The sequence below is a fragment of the Microtus pennsylvanicus genome, chromosome 10 (genome assembly GCF_037038515.1).
Source record: "Microtus pennsylvanicus isolate mMicPen1 chromosome 10, mMicPen1.hap1, whole genome shotgun sequence".
In the NCBI taxonomy this organism is placed as follows: Eukaryota; Metazoa; Chordata; class Mammalia; order Rodentia; family Cricetidae; genus Microtus; species Microtus pennsylvanicus.
In genome coordinates this window covers 79,628,596-79,654,988 of record NC_134588.1, presented here as the reverse complement: position 1 = coordinate 79,654,988, position 26,393 = coordinate 79,628,596, and the positions used below count along the sequence as shown (strand labels likewise).

The 26,393-nt window shown below is 46.0% G+C and overlaps 1 protein-coding gene across 1 annotated transcript; it reads right to left on the bottom strand.

The window, feature by feature from the left end:
• Positions 1-14,504: 14,504 nt before the first annotated feature.
• Positions 14,505-22,291, bottom strand: LOC142858334 (neuropeptide Y receptor type 4). Its single transcript, XM_075987516.1, has 2 exons — positions 22,016-22,291; positions 14,505-17,661 (listed from the first exon to the last, which is right to left on the bottom strand). The coding sequence occupies exon 2, from the start codon at positions 17,602-17,604 to the stop codon at positions 16,423-16,425; it is 1,182 nt and encodes a 393-aa protein (XP_075843631.1). The 5' UTR covers positions 17,605-17,661; positions 22,016-22,291; the 3' UTR covers positions 14,505-16,422.
• Between the last annotated feature and the right edge of the window lie 4,102 nt (positions 22,292-26,393).

The window sequence follows — 26,393 nt, the reverse complement described above, 5'->3', positions numbered from 1 at the left end:
ACCTGATCTGTGATGGCAGAGGACACTCAGTCAGCACCTAGAAGAGACCTGGCACAAATGATCCCCTAAGGAAATACAGGATCCCTCACCTACCCCCAGCCTCTGTGCAGAGTGTGGGGGCCTGGCAGCTTTGCTCTCCCTGTTTAACGCAGTCAGGCTTTTACTTGTGTCCTTGTGGCCCAAGGTAGCACAAACTGCGACCTCATTCCATCCTTCTGGGCCCTGCAGAAGGCAAAGACCCATTCTATTTTGAAAATAAGAAAACTGAGGCTTCAGCAACAGGATGGGGTGGAGACGGAGCTGGCAGAAAACTCCACCTGAGCAGAGCCGGCCCTCCATCCTGCCTACCCCAACAGGGGCGCCAATGGTCAGGCCTCGGCTACCCACATGGCAGTCAGAATTTTGGTTCCACAGGGCTCTTGTCTATGTGTCCTCTTGCTCCCCCTAGGAGGGGCTGTGTATCAGAACAGGCAAGTATGCTAGATGAGAGACAGAGCCAGACAGACAGATTGACAGGGCAAAGACAGACAAAGATTGTGTGGGTAGACGTGCTGATGTCACAGCATAAAGACTCCAGAGGATATTAGCTGCGTTCTCGGACTACCTGCCCTCGTGGCTACAAATATACAGCTTCCCACCAGGACCTCAGGGTCAGTAATTCACTAGAGTGAAGTCTATAGCTTTGGCATGAAGGATATAAGCCAGCACCGGCTGAGTGAAGAGATGCAAAGTAAGAACTGGAAAGACTCAAATTCAAAGCTGCACTCAGCTGACCCTTCCCCTCCCCAAAGACCCAGCTGATATCTGTGGTTTCAAGTCCCAACCTTCTAATCATATAATTGATTGGTCCCAAAATGCCATTATCTAGGGCTTCACCATGGACCACTTTGTTAGCATACCAGGCATATCACCACCATAAATAACGATGATTCCTCCAGCTCTGGAAATTCCATGGGCTTAGACGCTTCCTGTTAGGAGGCCTGAACAAAAACCAAATCCCCTGTTTCCCCCTAACACATGGGTAGCTTCACATCACCTCTGGGTAAACTGAAACTCCAGCCTTGCCAAGAAAACCCTTTCTACCTGCTTTCTCTCATCTTCCACAGCTATTTCCAGAACGCTTTTGCTGCAGCCACGCTGGGCATCCTAGCTCTCCCCAGCCTTTAGAAGAACCTGCCCTTTCCCATCTCTGATGGGAAGGACCTGCCCTCTCCTCTCTCTGTCCTTGATGAAGCTCTCGTGTGACCATCTATCTAAACCTCTACAACCCCCTAATGAGAAGAACCTGATCATTGGGCACCTTTAGGGACCATACTGTTGCTCCCTTGGTTAATCCAAAGTCACACAATGAAAGGCCCACCAAGATAAAAGGGCCTCAGATATGTAAGGTTCCTCTGCTGGGGTCTGCCCTGATGGTCCTTCCCTGGCTGCCCAACAGATGAGCTAGACCATGCTCAAACCCTGCAGCTTGGGACAGATTTGCATTTACACCCACCTCTGGCTACCAGCGAGTCCAAAGGCCTGCTGACCTGGACTGTGATACCACAGGCATCAATAATAGTATCAAAAATATCTAGTCCCCAACGACCCCTGCCCAGAGAAACTTCCAGAATGGTACTAAAGTAGTGCCCAAAGCTTCCGGGACAGGAAGTTGGAGTATAAGTGGTTTTCTGGGTGTTTTCAGTTCTCTGTTCTTTAATCTGGGTGCCAATTACAATGGTTCAATCAATAAAAATTAACCACATTACATGGGTATTAAATTTTATATGTTTTGTTTATGCTTTACGTTCATGAACACTTTACATGAACTGTCCTCTGAAGAAAATCTCCTCTTGCCTCATTTTCAAAAACATGTATATATATATATATATATATATATATATATATATATATATATTAATGTTCAACTGTTAGATGTTCAGAGTAGACTCTCAGAAATGTTTTGGATTCCTTGTATCCCCTAAAATTAAGGTGCTATAGTGTAGCGGGAAGCCGCTTACTCGATTCCCGGCTGCCCAGACTTCCAAAATAACCACACAGAAACTGTTACCTAAATTACTGCTTGGCCTGTTAGCTCTAGCTTCTTTTTGGCTAGCTCTAACATATTAATTTAACCCATTTCTATTAATCTGTGAATCACCATGAGGCTGTGGCTTACTGGGTAAAGTTCCAATGTCTGTCTCCAGCAGGGCTACATGGCTTCTTCCTGACTCTGCCTTCCTTCTTCCAGCATTCAGTTTAGTTTTCCCTGCCTAGCTAAGTTCTGCCTTGCTAATGGTCCAAAGCACTTTCTTTATTAATCAGTGGCAATCACAGCATACAGAGGGGAATCTCATATCACAATAGGGGATAAGAAACTGTTTTCAAGAATTTTTTTATCTGAAGCCCATATGTACCACGGCACACTTTCACTGAGATTCAAGATGCAGACTCCTATTTTGATGTCTAAGTTGTGTGAGGACACATATGTTTGAGGACCTTGGGCATCCATATGGGTCATAATTCTAGGCAGTGGTGGAATAGGCCTTTAATTCCAGCACTCAGGAGAAAGAGGCAGGTGTATCTCTGTGTGTGTGAGGTTAGCCTGGTCTACAGAGCAAGTTCCAGGGCAGGCCCCAAAGTTACAGAGAATCCCTGTCTCAAAAAAAAAAATTCATATGGACCATGATCCTTCTTGGTCCAAATATGGTCTTTCCTGGACATTTACTGCTTCATGAGCCACTTCAACACCTTAAAGCTTAGACCAGTCATTTGTTGTTCTGTCTTATTGTTGGCAGTATATGGCAGACAAATCCTACCTAGAGTCTCACTTGGTTATCAGATGGAGTCTGAGTTTTCTAAATAGCCATCTGGGTGGCCATCCATGGCTTGCTGTCTGTCAGCTTCTCATAGCATCACGTGACCTGGGCTTAGGCAGCAGAAACCAGCAGTCAGCTAGTATTGCTCTTGAAAATGCATGTAGCATCACTCTGTCTTATTTAGTTGGCTAAAGATGTCATGTAGACCACCAACATTTCAAGGAGGGGCAGAGACTCCATCTCTTAAAGAAACCCATTCCAGAAAATTTTTTATAGTTTATTTTCATGCCCTCAAAGGTAGACTGGGCAAAGTACATATACTGCTCGCCTAACTAGCACGTCCGTGACCAGGACTATGAAATGTGGTTGGATCCAGGAGTTTAAGAAATAGTCCCAGGCCTTCTCTTTCTACCACTGATTTTGCAGGCCTCTATGACAGAAAAATTCTCTCCATAAGACATCAGTTCCAAGACCATGTAGGTATTCCTTAGAGGATATACAGAGAGAAAACTCTGCCAGTGTTCATCTTTCCCCAAACAGACTCTGGCTGCCTCTGCTCCTCTGTAATGCTGAGCCACTGAGCATGCCCAGTGTGTGAGACAGTCTACAAAGGTCAGTGTTGCAATAATTCGATGAAAGATCTTTATATGAAGTCATCCCGGCTTGTCCATTTTTAATCAGGTTGTTTTCATATTATTGAATTGTGAGGTTTCTTTTTAGATGCTATGGGTTTATCAGATGCAAACTTTGAGTATTAAGTGTCCTTATAAGAGATGGAAAAGAAGGCTTTGGATGTAGCTTCATGAAAGAGGCTTGTCTAGCCAGTATATGCAACGCCTTGGGTTCACCCCAGGATGGCCAAAGGGAAAATACTTAAGCTGGGTGTGGTGACATACAGTTATAATTCCAACACTGGAAGGTCATAGCAGGAGAACTGTGATGAAGGCCAGCCTGAGTAAAACCTTGAGTGTCAGGATAGCCTGGGGTAGGGGAGGAGAGTATGCCTGGAGTGTTTGAGGCTAGAAGAGACCAACAGGGTCATCTCTTTCCCCTAGAAGCTGAGGAGGAAGCAAACACAGCCCATGACACTTTGATCTCAGAATCATATGAAAACAGATTTCTGCAGTTTTAAACCATGTCACTTGTGGCAATTGAAGAATCATACAAACTTCCTTTTCTTTCAGAAGTATGTTAGTTGGGATAATAACAGAATGTCAGAGGAGGGATAAAAAAGAGATCTGCTGAGCCTGGGCCTAACAGGGTAAAGACCAAGAACTCAAGAGGTGCCAGAGACACCAGCAGGAGTCACAGAGCAGTCTCCAGTCAGTGGTTTGGAGATGAGCATGCTCCAAACTGGTCACTCTAGTCCTCATAAGGTACAGAGAAGAGGCTGGGGTGTAGTTCAGTAGAGGAAGCCTGCTGAGCATGTGCAAGTCCTGGGCTCACTGCAGTTACCCCATACCTTTGTAGCGTTGGGAGCTTCCCTGAGTCTTACTCCTGGTGGCTTCTTATCCACCGAGACACAGTGACATGTATGCTGTCCCTTGCTGGACTGGCACTATGAAATTCGTATCTTTTGGGACAGCTGCATGAACATTCACGAACTGATGTCAGTGGTCCTCTGGCTGAGAACTTAGTTTCTCTGAGCATCACAAGACCCAATTACAATCAATCAGTTGTAGCCTAAGGCACCAGGTCCACATCCACAGCCCCAAAAGCCTCTCTGGATACAGTTTCTGAGACTGGGGGAACCACACCAATCCCTGTGTGTACCTGCAAAAAGTGAGTTGAAGCACCAGGAAAGATTCTGAGAGTGTCCTAGCAGGTCGCTGATGATTCTCTGTATCCTTGACCTCCTCCGCTGTGATGCCTCTTTTCTTATTCCTGGTTATATTGACTAAGACTTTTCTCAATTGCTTGGCTAAAGGGCTGCTGGTTTCATTTACTTCCTCAAAACCTAGCATCCTCATTTTATTGATCTTTTGTGTGATTAATGATGACCACAGTGATCTTTTTCAGTGATCTTCTCATTCTCTATTTCATTTATCTTTTCTCTGATCTTCCCTTTCACTAATTCAGGGTATAAGATTGCCCATGTGAAATCTTTCTCCTTTTTAAGATGGAGGCACATTACTGGAAACTTCTGAGTACTTTTTTTCCTACATCCCATAGCTCATGAGATGTTACATTCCCATCTTTCCTTACTTAAGGAGATTCCTTAGTGGTAGTAATTCAGAAATTCTAAAGTCCTTCCCACAGCTGGGTTCTAATTTCCTCCCATGGTGATCAGAAAAGATACAGTACACCAAAGCGGTTTTATACACAGTATTTAGGCTTGTCCTGTGATGTACAGTACATTCTGTCTTGGAAAATGTTCTGTGTACTGATGGAAGAATGTGAATCCCAAAGCTCTTGGGTGACGTGTTCTAGAAATGTCTGTTAAGTCCATTCAGTTGACAGTGCAGTTGAAATCCAATTGTTCATTTTTGCCTGGATATTTATTGACAAAAGAAAGGTGGTGAAATACCCAAGTATTAGTATGTTTGATCCATTAATGATCCTTTAGAGCCAATAGTGGTAGCTTTGTATACCTGAGTATTCCAAGATTGGGTTGAATGTATATTCGACATAATTATTCTTCCATCATGCTGAATCAATCTATCAGTGAATAGTATCTTTCTTTCCCTCTTTGTTTTGGTTGTTGTTTTTGTTTTTTCTTAAATATTGATTTCTTTGAAAAAACTACAGCTACTTCTGTTTGGTTTATATGGAATCTGTCTTTCAAATCTTTAGTTTCTCCCTCCCCCTTCTCTCTCTCTCTCTCTTCCTCTTTCTTTCTCCCTGTACTTGTGTGTGTCTGTGTGTGTGTGTGTGTGTGTGTATGTTTTTCTGACAAAGTAAGGTTTTTTTTTCATAGAAATCTGAAGCTTGGAGTTTTAAATCTATTCAGCTACTCTGTCTTCTGACTGAGAGGTTGAATCTGTGTATATTCTGGGTTATTCTTTAGAAGAATTTACTCTGGCCATTTTCATAATTGCTTTCCGATTTGTGTATGTTTCTTGTTCTCTTGGAGTTTGTTTTTGCAGTTTGATGGGTCTCTTATGCCTAAAGAGAATAAAAACTTAAGCTATACTTCATCAAAGCCAAAATAAATCAAAATTATAATTTTGATTATATTCCTGCCAAGATAACTTTTAATTCACCTTCTCTTGTTCATTAGTCTCTAATAAATATACAAGCTCAATGTCCCAAATGTTCTTTTAACAGATCTAACGTTGCTCTGAAATGACAGATATAAAGTAACTGTTCACTCTCACCCTAAAGACACAGACCAAACTATAGTTGTGGATTGAAACTGACAAGAATAGAACTAAGTAAAATCCTAGTGCCTTTAAATATAGCAAACCTTGGATATTTGTTTAATATTTTTAGCAACAATATCTACTATTTTGGTTATGAGCCTAGCCTTTAACAGCTGAGCCGTCCCTCCGGCCCTACTATCTATTATTTAATAAACAAAACCACAGAACATCTCCATTAAGTCAAACAAATTTTTGTGGTTAGGTAAGTTAAAATTCAAAACTAGAGATAGCACCTTACATGGCCACATTTGTCACTGAAAACATTTCTTAATATAGAATTTCTTAACATTATGTCATTTCATTTATCACAGAATTAAAAGATAAATATATTTATAATGGAGCCATATTTTAAAAGTTGACTCAATCCTAAATTCTTTTTCTCTAAGGAAATTTTTTCCAATATTTGGTCCAAAAGATAGACCACCAACAGAATCAGCAAAAGCATTTCTCCTTCCTAAGCAGGCATTTGGATGTGAATATCCTAAGTTATCTACATAGCTCATTGGCTGGCATCTCAGGAGTAAATTTTTCATTTTATTTATAGTGAATGGAGGTTTAAAGGCTCATACTAAGCAGCCAGTATGCCTCTCTAAAGTCAACCTATTGACAAAGCTTTCAAAGACATTCTCTACATTTTCACTTATGTACACTCAAAAATTAGATGGAATCAGTCACAAATCATGTCACAATAATAAACAATCCACACCTTACCAAGACTCAGTTATAAAGGAAGAGCAGCTGAAGCCAGCATGGCTATACCTTTAGCAAACTTGGCGAATTTCTAATCCGCCAAGTGCTGACAACAGAAAGTGTATTTCTTGACATTCTTCGGTCTGTGAGTCTGGTAACTCAAGCTTCTGTCCCCAGCTACCCTAGAGGTTGGAGCAGGAGGATTTAGTGCAAGTTCAAAGCCAACCTGGGCAATTCTGTTAAACCCCTTTCTCAAAATAACAAGGTAAGAAGAAGGCTCAGAAAATGGCTCAGGGATGGAGCATTTGTCTGGCTAGTGTGAGATTTGGACTTCAATGCCCTTCACTGGGGGGAAAAACAGCACAGAATTGGTTGAAACTCAAGTCAACAACCTAGTTTTTAAAATAAAATTTTCTAAGACAATACAACTCAAAGGACATAGTGATTGATTTGATTCTTACATGCTGAGGAATGAAGACAGGAAAATACGAAAGTCTTTGTTTTCTGTAATGAGATTCATATCAAGAGCAGAAAATTTCATGTGCACAGTGAACATGCTGCAATTCACAGCCTGGGTCTTGGATTTTGAGCCAAGGCACTGCAGGCAATGTTCATTGATGTTTATGGGCTGACTACAAGCTCAGGGCAAAACTGTGCGCTGTGTGTTCTTGTAATGCTACGTGGGTAAACACTGCCAGAAACAGCTCAGATTCATTACACATTTAGTTCCGGATTTGATTTTGGTTATTATATATTTAGAAGTGCTTAATGTTGCCAAATTTTTACCCTTCTATATGGGTCATGAACTACAATTAAAGAAGCTGCAGTTACAGGATATCTCCAAAAGCAACATAAGTACCATTAATGTTAAAAATAAAATGTGTTTATAAATGTAAAAAATAATATGCCTGCAGTTTAGAGGCATAATTTGAAAATAAAATAACTAAACACTTTTTAACAAATATTGACTTTGGGGGGATTTCCTATAAAAAATAACAGTCCACGTGCGAAGCTCAGTTCACGGCTCACACGTCTCTGGGGACACAGCAGAAGCTGGATCATGGCTGCAGAACAAGGGAAGGCTGAGAGAAACACTCGTCAGCCCTTGTCATCACCCTCGCTCCTGAGCCCTGGTCTTCAGCTCACCATTGGATGGGCTGAGACGAGGAAGGCCTCTTCCTCACTTCTGACACAACTCCAAGGTTTCTCCTCCTTAGCTTTTCATCCATTCCAGGAAAGAAGACTTCATCGCATTGGGCCTATCTCAGTCCCATAGAGACAGACTCCTAGAAAGCAGGCTGACATCCTGATTAGGCTTTGACCATCAAATAGCCTGGAACACAGCAGACGCTGCTGAGCAAACCCATTGACTTTATCCAGACATTCGGGACACCCCGAGAGTTCTCCTAGCCTTGTGGATCCCAGAACAGGCACGTGGTGGAGCTAAGGACACTGTAACCCAGGACAGACTGTCACAGCCCAGGATCTGCTGGATCACCTGCTGAGTGCTCCCTCTGCCTTAGTCCTTTGCTTCCCGCCACCTGTGCTCTTTGTCCAGTCACAGCTACAGCCATAGCAGCTGCAGTGTCGGCCTTCTGGAGACAACCATCCATTCAAAAGGAGTCACACCCTTCTAGCCAGAGAAGAGAAAGGTCCCTAGTAACCTCAGACTCATTAGCTCTCCGCGATAATGCCGATGAAGACTGATTGAAATGTGCCCCTGTCTCTTGTGGCCGTGGCATGTTGATCCTCATCTCTCAACAAGGCCTGAATGTCTGAAGATACAGCCTGAACAGGAGCCTTGGAGGCTAGGCCAGGAGAGAAATGGGGTGTATCAAATGTCACCAGACAGAACATCCATCCCCTTAAGAGCATGCTACCTCACACACTGGCAGGTGGGAGAAAAGATAAATAGGTAATTTTGTAGCAGATATTGGAAGCTTAGAACTGTGGGTGTCCTATTTCGTTTCTCCTGTCAGGATGATTGGAAACTGGCCTTGGTAACAGGGAATCAAGAGTTGTAGTTTGCAGCCGCCTAATATCTTCTTCTCCTCCTAGCCCGCCCACCCTCCCCCGCCAACTCCCGTTTCTTCTATCTCCCTTTGACTCTATGAAGTCTCACTGCTCCACTTGCTTAAATGTGGCTGATAGGTCTCATTCCACCTGACCCCAAAGGCTAGCTCAGTGCTCTGTAATGAGAGCCTCCCTTGTCTCGCTGTTGCTTGATGACAGCTGTAACACTGTTTGACTCATGGTGAAGACAAGGCTGTGACCTGGATCTTTCTTGCTTCCCTATTGGAGACTAAAACCTGCTCCAAACGCCTATCAGCTCCTTGTCTGTTCCTCATGGTGAAAACTAGCCCACTCTCCTTTCAAGGTCTGATAGCTACCCAGAAGACAAAGACCCCATCCCTGTGCTTGAGAGGTGACAGGTGGGGGAAAGACAGTGAGAACTATCCTTTCTTCTTTCCAACTTTTGACTCCCTGATGCCCAACATAGCCTTGACAGCACGCTCAGTGGATGCAGACATCAGACGGAGCCAGAGAAGCTAAGCATAGAATTGAAAAATGCACAGAGATGCAACAGGGATCAAGTTGGACAAACTGTGGCACACTGAAGGAACAGAAGACAAGGGGCGTGGCAGAACAGAGTGCAAATGGAGTGTACCGCAAGCAAGATGAGAAGGCCAGCAATAGGAAGCCCAGCAAAGGCCTAGGGGCACGGATAAGCACTGGGACTCTATCCAGTAGGTGACAGGAACAGTGAAATGACACAGTTAGAGCCAGGTCTGGAACCGTGTGAAGAGACCAGTAGCCTGTAAGACAGGAGGCAGAGGGGCCATTAAGGGAGACTTCCGCCCTCCAAGCAACAGGGGGATAAGCATGAGTCAGATGCTGGTAAAGGGGCTATCGGGATGCTCATGACAGGCGTGGATGTGATAGAAAGCCCGACAGAAACCCCAGGGGGGGCTCCTGCTTGCTTTAGACTTGAACTAGTGTTGTGTATGAGTATCTCAGAGATAGCCCGAGCTAGCTGTTCCCAACGAGAGTGGAGACGTGAGAGTAAGAAACAGGCAAGCCTGTCCTGAATCTGGGAACAGGTTCAAGTGTGTGATGTGGGCCGGTGAAGGCAAGGCAGCTCGGGAACAGCCCCGTGTCGGGGGACAGAGGGGCAGGCCAGGCAGTGCATCAGAGATGAAAAACCACTCTGGAGTCACATCCTGAAAACTACCGGGAATTAAAAAAAACAAGAATAACAAGGATGACAATACTCAAGCAGAGCGAGGAGGCCAAGGATAATCAATTTGAGCAGCCATAGAAATCAAACTGTCAGTCAGCTGACATGCAGAGGGGAAAGGGAGTGGTGGCCAGGATGGTCTAATACTTCAGAGGGGTTGGTGAAGTCGTGAGACTTTGTACAACCCAACTGAGAAACTCTCCCAGAGGAAGCGACCTCGTGGTTTTTGTACGTGTCATGGCCACCAGGCTTGGCCACTTTGCCGTTTCCCCAGCCCTGCGCCAGGCCAGCCATGCTGAATCAGTAGAGAGGTAGAAGCTGGCTGTGAAGAAGCTGCCAGGGAAGTTTCCATCCTGACCTCATGGCACAGGTGGAGCCTCACAGAACTCCAGGCTGGATGCCAGGCTAGACCCCAGGTTGGACACCAGGCTGGACCCCAGGTTGGACACCAGGCTGGATGCCATGCTGGACCCTGGGCTGGACCTCAGGCTGGACCCTGGGCTGGACCCCGGGCTGGCAATGCGCAAGCCATGCTTTTATTTCTCAACATGTTGGACACTTGCAGTACCTTATCTAGTACCACGTACAGAACAGTTCTTAGCAATGACTGGGAACAATGAGGCTATTGTCTGGCTTTAATAACAATTTATATAGCTCTGATATGGCTAATCTTGGCTTCAATGAATAACTAATCAAACCACAAAATCATACTCTGGTCTGAGTACGCAGGGCAGGAAAGGGACGCCAGGTCTCACAAATTGACAACGTGGAGTGTAATGAAAACCACATAATTTCCTCCATGTTAGATTCTCCACTCAGCCCAGAACACCCACTTACGGGCATCTACTTTAGTCTGTGGTTGAAGAGAGTCAGAATCACTCCAGTTCCAACAGAGATAAAGAAATCACAGTTTCGGGACCAAATACCCTTTCGACTAACATGGAAACTGAGAATTACTAACTCTCAATCTTCTCCGTAAGAAGGTGACGTGTAACCGACTATACAATAAGAAAATGTCCACCAGGATGCTGTAGAATATTATTTTAAGATGTGTCACGTTCGTTTGTGCTGTGGGACATTTGATTTAATGATGCAAAGTTGTGTTGCATTCTTTTATGTTGCATTTATTTAACTCTGTGAAGCTATGTTACTTTGCCTGATGGATAGCTGAGCAGAGAAAGGAAAGGCTAGGCAGGCAGGCAGGGAGAATAAACAGGAGGAGGAATCTGGGAAAGGGGGAAGAAGCGAGAAAAGGAGGAGAGGAGGATGCAAGGGGCCAGCCATGCAGCTACACAGCCACTCACAGAGTAAGAAGTAAAGAAAGGTATATAGAATAGAGAAAGATAAAAGCTCATAGGCAAAAGGTAGGCAGGATAATTTAAGTTACAAAAAGCTGGCTAGAAACAAGCCAAGATAAGACTGGGCATTTATAAGTAAGAATAAGTCTCCATGTGACTTATTTGGGAACTGGGTGGCAGAACCCCAAAGAGCAAACAAAGAATTAAAAAGGATCCACCAGGCTCCTTGGATGCCAAGGCCAATTCTGGACAAGAATAAGGGTTCAGACACAAAGCCCCCTTAACTTCTGGGTTGGGAAGAAGTCTGGATAAAGCCATTGAGGACAGTATCAAGGCAGTAAGGGGAGGAGCCAGAGTAGGGGAACACAGTTTGCATGATTTCTTGGGCAGCCTCCTCATCCTCAGAAGCCCTTCACTCCTCGCGACTCTGCCTGTGCTCTTTCCACTAGTTCACACCTAACGGTAAGAGTTAGGAAAAGTTGAGTGGAGGCCGTACACAAACTTACCCAGAAAACCTACAGGGAGACAAGACTGAACCTCGGTTCATTAACCCTGAGTTTAGTTGGAAGTCTATTGAGCTGTCTCAGATGTCTGTTTCAATTATGAAGATAATATGATTTGATATTTGCTTGTCTAGGAGATGGGCATGAGTTTCGTTTCTGGAGAGTCAAAAATCAAGGTGACAGAAGGGAGCGGTCTGACACAGGAGCCGAATGTGTGTAACAAAGTACTGAAGAATTTGTATCTACCGCCACATCCTGGTTATCCCTATCCTGGTTTCTACATCTCTTTTTCCAGGGCTGGGAAAATGGCTGGAGCATCACCCACACCATCAGATGCCGCACAACCATCCATACCCACCTCCATCTTTTATGTGTTTTAAGGCTACACCCTGAACAGAAGATAGAACAGAACATAGCTTCGGAATAATTAAAGGTAGCAATGAGATTCCTCAGGTTTTTTCTCCATTGAGATGATGCTTCAGTGCTAAATGACAATGACAACCTGGGGAACAGACAGGGCTCACAGCCAATGCAGTACACATGGGGGATGAAGAGGTGTGTGTGTCCACAAAGCAAAAGGGCGGGGATGGGGTGCATATGCTTGCACGCAGATGTACATGGAGGACAAAAGTCACCCTTGGGTATTGTTCCCCAAGAGTCATTCTCCTCGTTTTTTGAGACAAGGTCTCTCACTAGGACCTAGGTCTTGTTTATTGGGTTAGACTGTCTGGTCAGGAACACCAAGGGTCTGCCTGTCTCTGCCTCCCCAGTGCTTGGATTATGAGCACACGTGAGCATACCTGGATTTTCACATGAGTTCTGGGGTTCAAACTCAGGTTCTCAGGACTGCATGGCAAGCATTTTAACAACCAAGGAATCTCTCTCCAGCCCCGAGAAGAAAGTTCTTAAAAGAGGCCTTCCCTCTGGGGGAAATGTGCGTCCATCTACCCATAACAGACTGCAAAAGGCACCTACAAGGTGGCACCGGCTTCTGGCTTCGCAAAGGATGTAACCTCCCAAGGGTTATCTCAAAGTTTGCACCAGCAGTCTGGTGTTCTTTGCTCTGAATGTGTGGCCTATTTCCAGTCTGATCTCTTTGGAAGTCGTTCCCTATTCATGTATTTATAAACGAAGAGATATTCGTTAAGAGAACTCTGGGCTGACCTCCAATAGACAGCTTCGATAAACTCTTTTCAGGAGAGAAAGACTGCTGGGGTCAAGCTGTGTTAAAGGGTCGGACCCCTCACGTTCCTGTGACTGGGGTAGTTTTTACTAAAGTCCCAGAATGATCATGATCAGGGCTTAACTACCCCATTTAGATGATGAGTGTTCCGTTGCAGTATTACCTTGCTGTCGATGTGATAAAATACCCTGGCAAAAAACAAGATAGGAAAGCAAAGGGCTTGTGTTGACTTATGGTTCCAGAGGGACAGGATTCATCATGTAGGGGAAAGGTGGAAGCAGGAACAGGCAGTTGAAAGCTCACATTTCATTTACACGTTGAAAGTCAAAAGAGAGAGGAAGCAGGAAGTGGGACAGGGCTATAAATCCTCAAAGCCCACCCCCAATGATGTACTTCCTCCAGCAAGTTTCCATCTCCCCACACAGTTTCACCAGCTGGGGGCGATGTATTCAAATACATGAGCCTACATTGGATGTTTCTCATCCACACCACAACCACAGTCTTGCAGGGCCATTGGAGCCCGGCAGCCTCACAGAGATAGCAGCTGAACTTAGAAAGTCAGTGTTCCCAGAGCCAGGTGGATCACAGCAGAAAGAAGAGAGATATCCTCTAGAACAGGTTACTCTGGACGAAGACTTTGATAATGGTAAATGGTAAATCTTCAACTGCAGCCTAGAGTTGAGAAAATGCCTGGGGTTAAGAGCAGATACTGCTTTTACAGAGGGCTCGAGTTCGGTTCCTAGCACCCACATCATTAGGTGAGGTGCTGGATAACCAGTCGTCTATAATCCCAGACCCAGAGTTCACAACACCTCTCGCCTCCGTGGGCACATGCACTCGTGTTCGCAATCCAACACATGATGCCCATGCTTACACACAATTCAAGATAAAATAATTTTTAAATAAATAAATATCAATACATGCACAATTTAATTTCAATGATATTTTTTAAACAGACATATGCATATACTAACTAAAAATGAGTCCCCAAAATACAATCAGTGATTATTTTCGAACGATGGAACTGTGGACAGTTTTTTTCTTTCACTTTATTTTGGAATGTTTACCTTTGAATAGGATTACTTTTATCAAGCAAGTAAAGGTCGTTTATTTAAGAGGAAAAGGCTAGAGTTAGAGTGCTTACTGCCAGGATTTGATAAGGCTTTGCACAGTTTCAGAGCTCCGAGGCTTGCTTTGTGAAAACAGGCTCCAGTTCTAACCCTAACACTTCTCCGTATTTGCCATAGGAGCTTTCCCCCAGCCACCCTCTGCGAGGAGTTACCTAGAAAGACTGAGAGGTGCCTGCAGTTTCTGAACTGGTAAGCAGCTATCAAAACCAATGGAAAGCTGTTAATAGTATACTTTTACATGAAGCAGAACAGAATAAAAAGAGCAGGCTCCCTATGAATGGAACATTGCACTCTATGTATTTGGCAAGTATTTATTGAAATACTGAAAAAGTTTCACAAGAAATATGTCCACATACAGCCAGAGAAACGATTGCCAAAACAGAGCATATTTTATCAGCAATTCAACATTTAAAGAGATGTTCAGAACATGGATCTGCTCCGGACCCTAGAGTGTCCACTTGCAGGTTTTCACCCAACAGCTTCATGTCCCAGGATGGCCCATTTCCAAGAGTAATGCTTCCTGGCTTCAGTGTGCCTACAGTTATCCTACACATTCTGGGCAAATGCAGATTCATATTCAACACATCTGCAATGAAGACAGCATATCTAACAGCCCCCAACACCCAACACCTAACCTCAGACCAGGTGCGAGGGCTGCTGGTCTTCAGATTGCTTAGATTGGTAAACAACAAGGATGTTGTTAATCCAGATGTCTCAAGGGCTATTAAATACCAGGATCAGGAGACAGTCATCTGGATAGGTTAATGTCATCCTAACTAAAGTGGGAGGGAAACAGGAAGACACTCAGTGGAGCTTCTACATAGCATCCCAATTCCTAATACTTTTACTTAATATCTATTCTGAGCCATTGGCACCTTGGCCCCATTGAGCCTAATTAATGAATTATTATTAATATAAGCATAAATTCCAGGACCCAGAACAGTATCCGAAGAAGTCTGAGGCCTCAGATTTTTGTTTGTTTGTTGTGTGTGTGTATGTGTGTATGTGTGTGCAAATGTGTGTATATGCATGCACACGTGTGTGTGTGCATGTGTGTGCGAATGTGTGTATATGTGCGCGCACACGTGTGTGTGTGTGTGTGTGTGTGTGTGTGTGTGTGTGTGTGTGTGCATGCATTCAGTTTAAACAATGACATCTTGCCAGGATGGGCCTGAAATCTGAGCTTTGCTCAAGGTCGGTCACTTGAGACAGTCAGCAACAGCCTATACCAGAGAAGAAGAGAGCCTCACTCATCTCTCAGTACGTGTGTGATGGGTTCAGCTTTAATTAGTACATGAGGCTCGGTAGGAGCTCTAGGCCAGCCTAGAATACATAGTAAGATCCTATTTCAAAAATATAAAAGAAAAGAAATCTCATAATCTAGGAACAAAGGAGATAAACTGGAGGTGTGATCAAAAGCTGAGACAAGTTAGAAGGAAGTGGTGGCCAAAAGCACCTGGCCTGGACGTCAGTTGCACATATGGTTGGAAGGGACCAAGGCCAGAAAGCCCATTAGACTCTGCTTGGTGTGGGGACAGTGTCTCATGGGACCAGTATATTCACTTTATTAGAAGGTTGCTCTACATAGACAGAAATAAGCTGCAATATCCAATCTGATGTGGGCCAAGCGCAACCTTGGCATTTCCTTCTTTCTAAAGACAAGCTGTCTAGTCCACACACTGAGGATGCCATGAACCCAGTTCAGCAGCCAGGAGGGGCACTGAACTTTGACTCCCATGGATGAGACAGTCACATTCATTGTAGCCCTGTTCCTTTCAGCAAGTACTTCATTAAACAGACTCCCAAACCCCTGAAACTGTTTCTATGAATCTGCCTCTGTCAAAGGCTACTGGGACTTCCAGCATCTCTTAGAAAGAGCATAACACATAGCCCATGGCAAGTTAGATGAACCCTCAGGATGTGGATGAAGGTTTTTTAGGCTAGGCATCTATGCTGAGTGGCCTTTAGAGTCCAACATCTCTGGTTGTAACACCCCGAAACTCAAGCACAAAGTTCACTGTGTGATCTGCGGAATCTGGACTCAAAATTCTCCCATAAGCAAATGGCTAAACAGTCTAAATGCCAAGCTTCAAGTGTTTTGCTAGCCTATCTGGATTCCCAAGCTAAAAACAGCAGGATACTAGCCAACCTGCAATGTGTCTGCTTGGCTAAGTGAAAGGGTCTGTCAAAAGGAAACAGCAGGGAAAAGCCTAGGCAGGACTATATGAAGTTAGACTTGCTTCCCAGCCTCAGAGATCCTTTGGAGAGGTCCGTGTGCACAGTGGACAGGGGCAGATGCTCAGACTCCCCTCTGGGTGACCTGCAATGGCAGGTCAGCACCAAGGCCTTGACATCCTTCTTGAAGTTGGTGTTGAGAAAGCCATAGATGAAAGGGTTAACACAGGTGGAAGCCATGGCAAGCATGTGGCATATCAAAAAGATGAGGTTGCCATGGCAAGCGGGTATGGCCTCCTGGTACCAGTCCTCCAGCGTGTTAAACACATGCAAGGGCAGCCAGAGCACCGCAAAGGCAGCCACCATTGCCATGAGCATGCCATTGATCCGCTTCATCTGCCCCACGCGTGAACCGCAAGCATTCCTGCGGAACACCTGCCTCTGCCTCCGCAGGCGCTGGTAGATGCGTACGTAGCAGACCAGAATGAAGACCAGAGGGGCAGAGTACTGGAAGAGCAGCAGGAAGGTGGTGTAGATGAGGCGGTGATGGTCTGAGGACCAGAATACAATGCAGACCACCTTGTCCTCCAAAAACTCCACCGCCTTAGAGTGGTTGCGGTGGAAGAGGTCACTCAGGATGCTATTGGCCAGGAAGGGCAAGGACAGGAAGCAAGAAATGATCCAGATGATCGTAATCCCCAGGTAAGCCTGGAAAACGCTGGGCTTCCAGCCCGTTGGATGGATGATGAGCTGGTGCCTCTCCAAGGCCACGAGGACCAACGAAAGGATGGAGACCGTCACTGACATACACTGGATGAAAGTTAACATCTTGCAAAGGACCTCACCGAAGATCCAGTAGTCCATGATGGTGTAGGTGGCTGTGAGTGGCTGGCATATCAGGCACATGAGGAAGTCAGAGAAGGCCAGGTTGGCAATGAGCAGGTTGGTCACGTTGGACTTTTCCTTCTGCCTTGTGGTCACATATATCAAGCAGAGGTTTCCCAGGACCCCCAAGATGGTCTCAATGCTGTAGGTGGTGATGATGAAGACCAACAGGTCCACCGAATCCTGGCAGCCGTCAGAGAAGTTGTAGAGGAAACCCAAAGGATTGGTCCCATTCTTACCCTGTAGGAACTCTGGGAAGAGGGAAGCCGGGAAATGGGAGGTGTTCATGGTGGGTATGAAAAGATCCAGAAACAGGGAGGCTGGGAAATGGGGTGTATTCATGGTGGGTGTGAGAAGATCCAGGAACGCCAGGCTGGAGGCCCAGTTCAGAGGTACAGCCTGCAAAGCAAACAAACAGGACTCGGGGATTATGCCTCTAGGGTGGAACCAGGTAAGAACAAGGGTGATGGAGAAGGTTCTTGGCTCCTTCTACCCCATGGCATTGAGAGCTATCATGTAAGGGTTAAGGTAGGACTGGCATCCAATAATCACTGCCTTGTAGACAACACTTGCACATGACAGAGACTGTGCTCAGTGCTTTGCATATTAGTTACTTTATTCTGACAAGTCTTATCAACCTAGTTCATTGGTGGAAAACCTAATAGCCGTACAGGAAGCCATTTACCTATCCTCTCACAGCCAATAAGGTGTCTGACTATCTGATGCCATAACTTTCCTGACAAACTCCCTCTGGCCTCAGGATTTGAGGCTGTTTTGATGATAAAGAACTTGGAGCATAGAAAGCCTCTTAGTTGTGTCCTCCCAACAAAGGCAGCAACAGATTCTCCTTCATATAGTGACCCTGCCAGTCTTCATTACACCCACGGAACTTGAACTTTGGGGCTTGGTTTCAGACTCCAACACCCTGTCATCCTTGTTCCTGAGGTGGCGTGTGGTGAAGATGAAGACCGCCCGAGCTACAGATTGATTGATTCGTCAGCACACTGCCTTCTCCGTGCTGCCCACAAGAATCACACGCACTCCTGGCCACCAACACACGATGCTCATCACCCTCCCTACAACACAGTCACCTGACATACCTCCACCCGCTAGCATCTGGGTACCATTCCACTCGGGCTCCCTGAACAAATGGATCCTCAAACAGCACCCACTCTTCCAACCCCAGACTCCAAATCCTTCAAGCAGCAATGCTAGTGACAGGCAGTCTGACATGGAGGGTTGCCTACCCAGTAGTTGCACATCTCCCTGGAAACCATCACTTGGATTTTCCAGCCTACAAGTTGGCCATTCCCAACCTTTACTGGACATCAGCATCATCGCAGGGATATGTTCAGAGTGAAGATTCCAAAGCCTTTCCCCAGGAGAACCAGTTAAGGGGGTGTGGGATGGGTCCAAGGAATCTGTGTTTAACAAGCAGCATGTAAAATCTGGCTGCACATGATTGGGGGGTCTTTTGAGAAATGCTCTTTGTAGCACAGTAGTCTGTGTTAGCTATGCCTGTTTTTAAGTATACATCCCGTTCTCAATATACACTTATCTTCATGATCAAATGCAGTTTTGACAGAAAGGCCACATTAACCAGAGATGAGTAAAAATTGGTTTTCCAGCTGTCACAAATGTCACACTAACCCCAAGGCAGCAAATGTTACACTAACCCCAAGGCAGCACATGTCACACTAACCCCAAGGCAGCAAAAGGAACAGAAGCCCAAGAACCCATCTGACCATCAGCCAGGGTGAGGACATCAGTGTAGGGCAACACCAGCACGACCAGAGGAAAGTTAGCAGACAGGGAAAGCGCCAGACAAGGATTGTTGCTTTGATCATCTGCTCAATCAACAAGGGCCAAGCCCTAGGGTAAGGACAAGGGCCACAGAAATGACTTATACAACCATGTCCCTCCCAGGCCAGAGAAACTGATCACTGGGAATGCAGATGGACCTCAAGGCTATGGTGCTATTGCCACAGTCGGTAGTGTGTGTGTGCCTGTTACCTGGAAGGTCAGAGTGGCAGCTAAGGGCAGGAAGAGAGAAGAGATGGTGTAGAACCTAGATTCACAGGCTGAAAATGGACAAAGGAGAGGGGAGAGTTCAAGGAACAGGAAATAGCACACAGAGGCTCAGAGGCAGGAAGGATAGCAGCCTCCTGAGACAAGCAAGTAGTTCAGAACAGCTGGATCTTAGGAGATAGAAGGAAAGAGAGAGGACGAGGCTGGAAGAGAGATAAGCCCGACCAGGAAAGACAGGGGAGCCACTGAAAGGCTGCCACCAAGCCATGTGCTCTCCAGAGAAGTCACTTAGATGTAGAGGGTAGGCTGAGACTCTGAGAAAGCCAAGACAGAAGAAAGGGGGCATTTAAAGGCAACATTCAGAGTTTTGCCTGGCCCATGTTTTTATCCTCAGAGAAGCCATTGGTTTCTAACTCATAGGGGTAGCTGCCTATGACCCGGGACACCACGACACAGCCTAGTCCCCAGGTTGCCAGAGAGCTTCTGAGGTCAAAGGCAGGATTCTCTCCCACACAAATGGAACCATCACATGTGTATAAAAGGTGAGCAAAGTGTCATGCCAGGATCCTGTGCAGGTCAGCAGGCTATACATTTGTACTGGTCTTAAATAACAACAACTCTGCCACCTATCCATAGAGTGGCTTGTCAGTCACTGAAATTTGCTAAACCCCAGTTTCCTCAGTGATATAAAGGAGAAAGGGAGGATGGCACCTGTGTTACAGGGCAGTCTGACTCAGTCTTAGGGAAGAGGATGGCGAAGAAGCTGGGGGTAGTGGGAAGGCAGGAGTTGCTGCTCCTAGCCCCTGAACAAGTCAGTCTCTGTCTTCTTCAGGCAAACAGTGGAACTGATGAATGGAAAAGATTCTCTTCAGGAACTTTCTTTGCCACTTCCTTGGAGGTAGAGGTACCCAAGGCCAAACTGGATCATCATAGGTGTCAACCAAATATTAATTCCCTTCTCACTCATTCCACCAACTCCATCCTAAGGGACTTCATCTCCCAGCAGGACAAATGACAACACAAGCCCATGGCCAGGCCTCTGAGTCTCCCTGACTGCAGCTGTCCGATACCAATCCAGAAATGCCAATCCCAATCCCAACAAAGACTTGTGCCAAGACCCGTTACCCTCTCTGGTCCTTTACCGGCACTGGCCTTAAACAGCTCTCATGTGTGGTACCATCGTACCCTGCCCCGCTCAGAGCTCACCTATAAGGCGGGACCCCTCTGACCCCAGGGTTGAAAGGGGTCACACTCCTGCTCTTCCTACCACAGAGCTGAGGACCAACCCCATCCCCAGCCAATGACAGCTGTGGATGACTGAAATGAGCCTCGCTTGCTTCCTCCACCAGTTGGCCTAAAGATGGAGCTCCAGATAGACTCGGAGAATAAGGCAGTAACAACAAACATGCAAAAATCTCTCTCTGAGCCACGGACAACCTGAGGGAGAGTTGACCTGGAGAGGAGCTGAGCCAACTGAAGTAGGAGAAACAGAGCAGGGCATTTTGAAGGGGTTTTGAAAGGCAGGTTACAGGTACCCCTTCTTCAAGAAGGGGGATAAGAAGGATTCGTGTTTCCTAGGAGACATAATACAGAAGAGAAACATTGGTTTTCCCTTCCATCCCCCTGAACTGTAAGCCATAACCATATTCCCACCAGAAAGGCATCACTAGGCTGATCCATATGGTATGCTCAGTAGTTGAGCTGTAAAGACGGCAGATTCATGTGGTCCTATCTAATGCTAGCTCCATTTAAACTTTAATTGCTATTTTATGTGTATGAGTGTTTTGTCTGCATGTGTATCTGCATCCCACATGTATGTTCGGTGCTTATAGACACCAGAAAGAGAGTAAGTGAGATCTCCTGAAACTGGATGTGAGCTGCCACATGGGTGCTGGGAATCAAACCCAGGTCCTTGGGAAGAGCAGCCAGTGCTCTTAACTGCTGAGCTGTCTGTCCAGCCCCATTGGTTCCATTTTAAAGAGGAAGCCTACTGAGACGAAGGGCCCTGGCCAAGGTTGCAGTTTTTAAGAAGCAGAACAGGGTCCCTGGCCAACTGGCTTTGATTTCTCTGACACCCATCTTGCTAAACACAGAATTTGAAAAGAGGAACAAGAAGCGAGCTTGTGCCAGTGGATGCTGAAGATAATATCCCTAACCCACTGACAGAACCCGACCTGATCTGTGGAGCAGGTCCCAGGGAGCCTGTAGGAATGCTGGGATGTGGTTCAGACACCTGAGAGGGTGTCCCAGAAGCCCTGTCCTCTGTTGGACAGTTATCTGGCCTGTAATCCCACAAGAGAGCTCAGAAAGCCCACTCCATGGCAGTACCAACAATGAATAGCCTGCCTCTTCAACCCTAGGTCTTTTTCAAACAGAAGTAAACTTGACTCTCCTGCTGGTGACCACATTCACTTTCCAGGGCTGCTGTTGTCAAGTCCCCTAGGAACTAGCAAGGGTGATAACCCTGGATGGAAGGGAAGCACTTTATGCAAGGTCAGCAAAACCCTGCCTGGATTTCATCTTGAAGCATGGAAATGAGTGCGCTGCACCAGCCCCACCCCCACTGCCGCCCCCAGCCCAAAGATCGGCTGCACCCTTTCCTAGCCCATCTAAGGAAAACCAATAAACACAATTTCTATCACCCCGGGAGGATGATCTCCACAACCAGCCACCAGCTCTGAATGCCTGCCTGCAGACACTTTAACACTTCAAACGTGCAACTTACTTTCTCGGATACACTCTGGTAAAGTATCAGGTTACCGAATCCCAGGTGAGAAGATCGGAAATCGGAGCTCCACAGCCCGGAGATGAAGCGCCAAGCTCCGGCTAGGAAACCCACCAGAAACCCTGCTGCAGGTGCCGGGGCAAGCTGCTGCAGCGCGTTCAACTTCCTGGAGGATGCCTTGAGCTCTTTGGCCCCCTCTCCGGCAGCATCCCGAACCCGCTGGGCGATTAATGGTTCTGCACTGGCCTCACCTGCTCCTCCCGCAGTAGAGCTGTGTTCCTTAGCCTGGGTCCACCCTCTGGCCCTCGCCTGAGCCCCGGTCCGCGCCTGCCCACAAAACTCTAGCACCGCCCGCTTCTGGAGCCGCACCCACCACCAGCCCCCAAACAACTAGGTGCAGGATGCACGCTGGTCCGCCCCATGCATCACCCTGCAGCCTGAGGACGAATTACACCACTTGCACTGGCGTTTTGCGTTTCACTCTCTCCCTCTCTCTCCCTTTCTTTTCTTCTCCCTCAACCGCAGTTTCCTCAGCCATGGAATGGGGCTTAAGAAAATGTGGGGTGTGGTGGTTCACGTCTTTAATCCCGGCTGTGAACTTTTTTGGTCCCGCTGGACACACATAGCTGGGTGAGACAGTCTGGTCCAGGTGTCTTCCAGAGCTGACATCATCCCAGAGCTCTGAGGCTTGGAGAAGCAGACAAGGTCCGCACAGAAATGAGTTATTCCAGAGAGCAAGTGGACCTGCGTACAAGCGGAGGGCACAGCAAGGACTAAGGCGGAGCATTAGGGCAGTGTGGTCAGAAGGAAAGAGGTGAACTTCCAGAAAAGCAATCAGGACAGTCCAAGGTCGTGGCAGAGAATTAGATGAGGAGCCAGGTAACTGCTCTAACTAACGCAGCCCCTCCCCTCCCCTCCCCCTCCCCCAAGAGACCACATGGGAAAGTCACATTTGCGCTTAGAGTACCTCCTGGGGGTAAGATAGCCGATTCTAGGGCAGCCTCCTAAATACTAGGTATGTACACCTCCCTGCAAACTCTTCTGGGGCTCCCGGTGGAAATGGGTCCTGGCGCTGTGGCCAGTGACTGTTCAGTTGTCGTTGATGGCACTGAAAATTGTACAGCAATCACCTGATTTAGTCACCACCGCTGCTCTGAGAGATGGACATCTCCATCCCTGCCTCCCGAGTGAAGCAGTGGGACCACAGTGAGCATCTTGCCTGAAGCCATTCTGCGGAAGAAGCAACCAGATTTAGGACACTGACCCTGCCACGTGTTCAGGTTCACGACCTTCCAGCCCCGCCTGCCTCCTCAGTCTGTCTTCCAGGCACAGTTCTCCTCCCTGTCATCCAGGCCTCGCATTGGTGCACACTTGAAGGCACCTCTGACAGAGGAGAGAGGAATTTTACAGGCCTGATTATAATGGTCGCTTCTAGAAGGATAACAGCTGAAATTATTGCCTGTGTGGAAACCACTCAACTCCAGCAGAGATCCATGAACACCCGGTCCCTGTGCAGAGGCAGCAACTCGGATATTGTCACTACTACCTCACCCAGTACTTAGAAAGGATCTGGGCTGCCTGTAAGGCTTTCGGAGGAGGCCTTCTTCATGGACACATCTGAGAACCCCTGCCCAGCTTCACAAGCCTGGGCACCCATGGGTTAGAGAATGCTAGCAATGGAGCTCAGCAGGCAGTGAAGTTAGCTCTATTCCTGTGCCGGGCAAGAGAACTTACCCTATTCTAAAGTCCTGACTGCCTAGTCGGGTATGATCACATGTTTTCACGGGAGAGAAAACTGAGCTTTGAAGGGTGCAGTATCCTCCAACCAATTCAACTTGTACCTAGGAGGACTGGAATTTGAGCCCAGCATCAAAGGTCCTTTTCTAAGATCATAGACTTAAGTACTTTGGTTCTACTAGGGAGAGAAACAGCACCCTCTAGTGGCATCAGAGCCAGGCCTAGCACAGTGATTCTCAACCTGTGGGTCACAGACCCTTTGGGGGTGGTCACATATCAACTAATCCACATATCAGATATTTACATTAGAATTCATAACAGTAGCAAACTTACAGTTATGAAGTAGCAATGAAATAATTTTATGGTTGGGGGTTACCACAACATGAACTGTATTAAAAGGTCGCAGCATTAGGAAGGTTGAGAACTACTGCCTTAGCAGGGGTGGAGCATCTAAAGCGCCCACATGGAAACCCAGGGAGCATTCCCACTCTCTGGCAGCCATGGCCAGCTGACCTATCTGCAAAGTTCTGCAGACAAGCTGCATTCTCCAACCCCAAGGTGCGGCTTCCCTTCTGCTACAGGAAGAGCTGGCTCGCCTGACCTTCCTTAGTGACTTGGTAATGGCCTCACTTGCCATCCCTCAGAATGTGCCCCACTAATCACTTTAGAGTACAGGGAGAGCAGCGATCCCCCAGGCGAGTGCCACCCTCCAGTTTGCTGGCGGTAGGGCATTTTCTAATCCATGAGTGTTCTTGGTTCACTCAAGGTCAGTATGTTCCTTCAACTAGTGAGCCAAGCTGACAGTCAGAAGACAGACTTCTCCTTGATGGGAGATTCCTAAGACTCAGAGTCAGGCCTACTCACAGCTGCTGTCCCCGCTCTGACAGCCTGTGTGGGAAGTGGTCACAATCTGGACCCTGACGGCATCTCATTGCTTGTAGTAGTGCTACAACTAAAACATGCAAGGGCTGTTGTGAGAAAATACGAGACGTGAAAAGATGAGCATAGATGAACATAGCCCCGCAGAGATGAGCTATGTTCTCTTCCTGAGTTTCCACACACCTAGCCCACCCTTCCTAACAGGCAGCCCCTGTCATTTATAGTTTAAATCTGATCCAGACCCACATCATGTCTCACCTGCCTCTCGGGAATACCCCATGGTAGTCCTAGGGAGACCCGGAGATCGGGCATGGTAAACAGCTAAAATCATCCTGATCACATTTTCCTTTGAGACTTTTATTGCTGTCTCTCTGAAATTTATTCTCCATTTAACATTCTATGTGTTTAGGGACTACTCGTGAGTTAGTCTGTAGATAATACTCCTCAAGCCTTCCACATAGAAAATCCGTTCTCGTTTTTGGAGACCCAGCTGCGAAATGTGCCTTTACTCTCCATCTCCTGTGCATTCACACACACACACACACACACACACACACACACACACACACACATCTGCTCATCCTAAGCAAGCCATGCAAGCATGGCCCAAGAGCACAAAGCCCCCAGGGGTAAAGCAGCTGTTCTTCTTTCCCTGGAAGGTGCAGGAATGCCCTATCACCCAGGGTAAAGCTTGTTTGCTGAGTCCCATAAAGAGTCGCCTGTATGATTAGAAAATCAGCATGGCAGAGAGGATATATCAAAATGAATAAACAAAATAATTGACTTCAAAAAGAAAAGCGCTTTAAGAGATAAAAAGCTTTCCATTAGTCCTTAGACTACACATGAGGTTGCATTCGTACAACAGAAGCGGACTGGCAGGAAGCAAAAAAAACTAAAAAGACAAGAAAGGACCCTTGAAAATAAAACACAATTGCTAAAAATTGTAGACCATTTCAAGTCAACTGTGGCTTAGATATTTTAAGAATGCCTTAACTTTAAAAAAGGCAAAAAAAATGTATTTGTCAAATGGACATCAAAAAATGATTTAGAGAAGAGGTTTTTCTTTTGTTGCCATAGGAAACAAGAGGTTGTGGATTTGTTCCAGATTGGTTTGGATCTGGTTTCATCAGTGGAGACCTCCTGAAACTTGACAGATCATATCTATCAACAAAGGTTATAACTGGTCTTCCCAGCTTGGCCATTATCTCGGATTTTCTTTCTTGGGTTCTAAAGATGCCTTCACCCACATTCAGCAGGAAGCAGTCTAGAGAAAACAACATCCACATCCCCAGGAGAGAGTGTGGGTGGTCTTTGGTTATTTTGTTGGTCATGGATGTTTGTTATAATTTAGAGAAGTATAGGATAAAAAGACAACTATTAATCTCAGATATTTTGCATTGGCATGGATTTTGGTATATGGGTACAAATTCAAAGTCTATTTTGTTATACAGTATATATGTTTTTACTCTTGCTTAAAGGACTTTTGTATGTTGGTACAAATTTAAGGTAATTTTTGTTACAGCACACTGTATGTATGTTTCTACTCTTATTTAAAAGGTTTTGTATATTAATACCAATTTAAGGCTATTTTCTTACAACATATTTTATATATGTTTTTGCTCTTGTTTAAGGTAGTATGCCTATGCAGTAAATTTTAAAATGTAAGGTAAAATTCTAGTTTTTGAAAGCTATTATTATGAACTATACAGGACAATCAAACACAGGTCAGTAGTTAGTCATCTTTATAACAATCAAATTTGTA

Bases quoted from the DNA above. Each gene is read 5' to 3' on its own strand.
- LOC142858334 (XM_075987516.1), bottom strand. From the start codon at position 17,604: ATGAATACACCCCATTTCCCAGCCTCCCTGTTTCTGGATCTTTTCATA.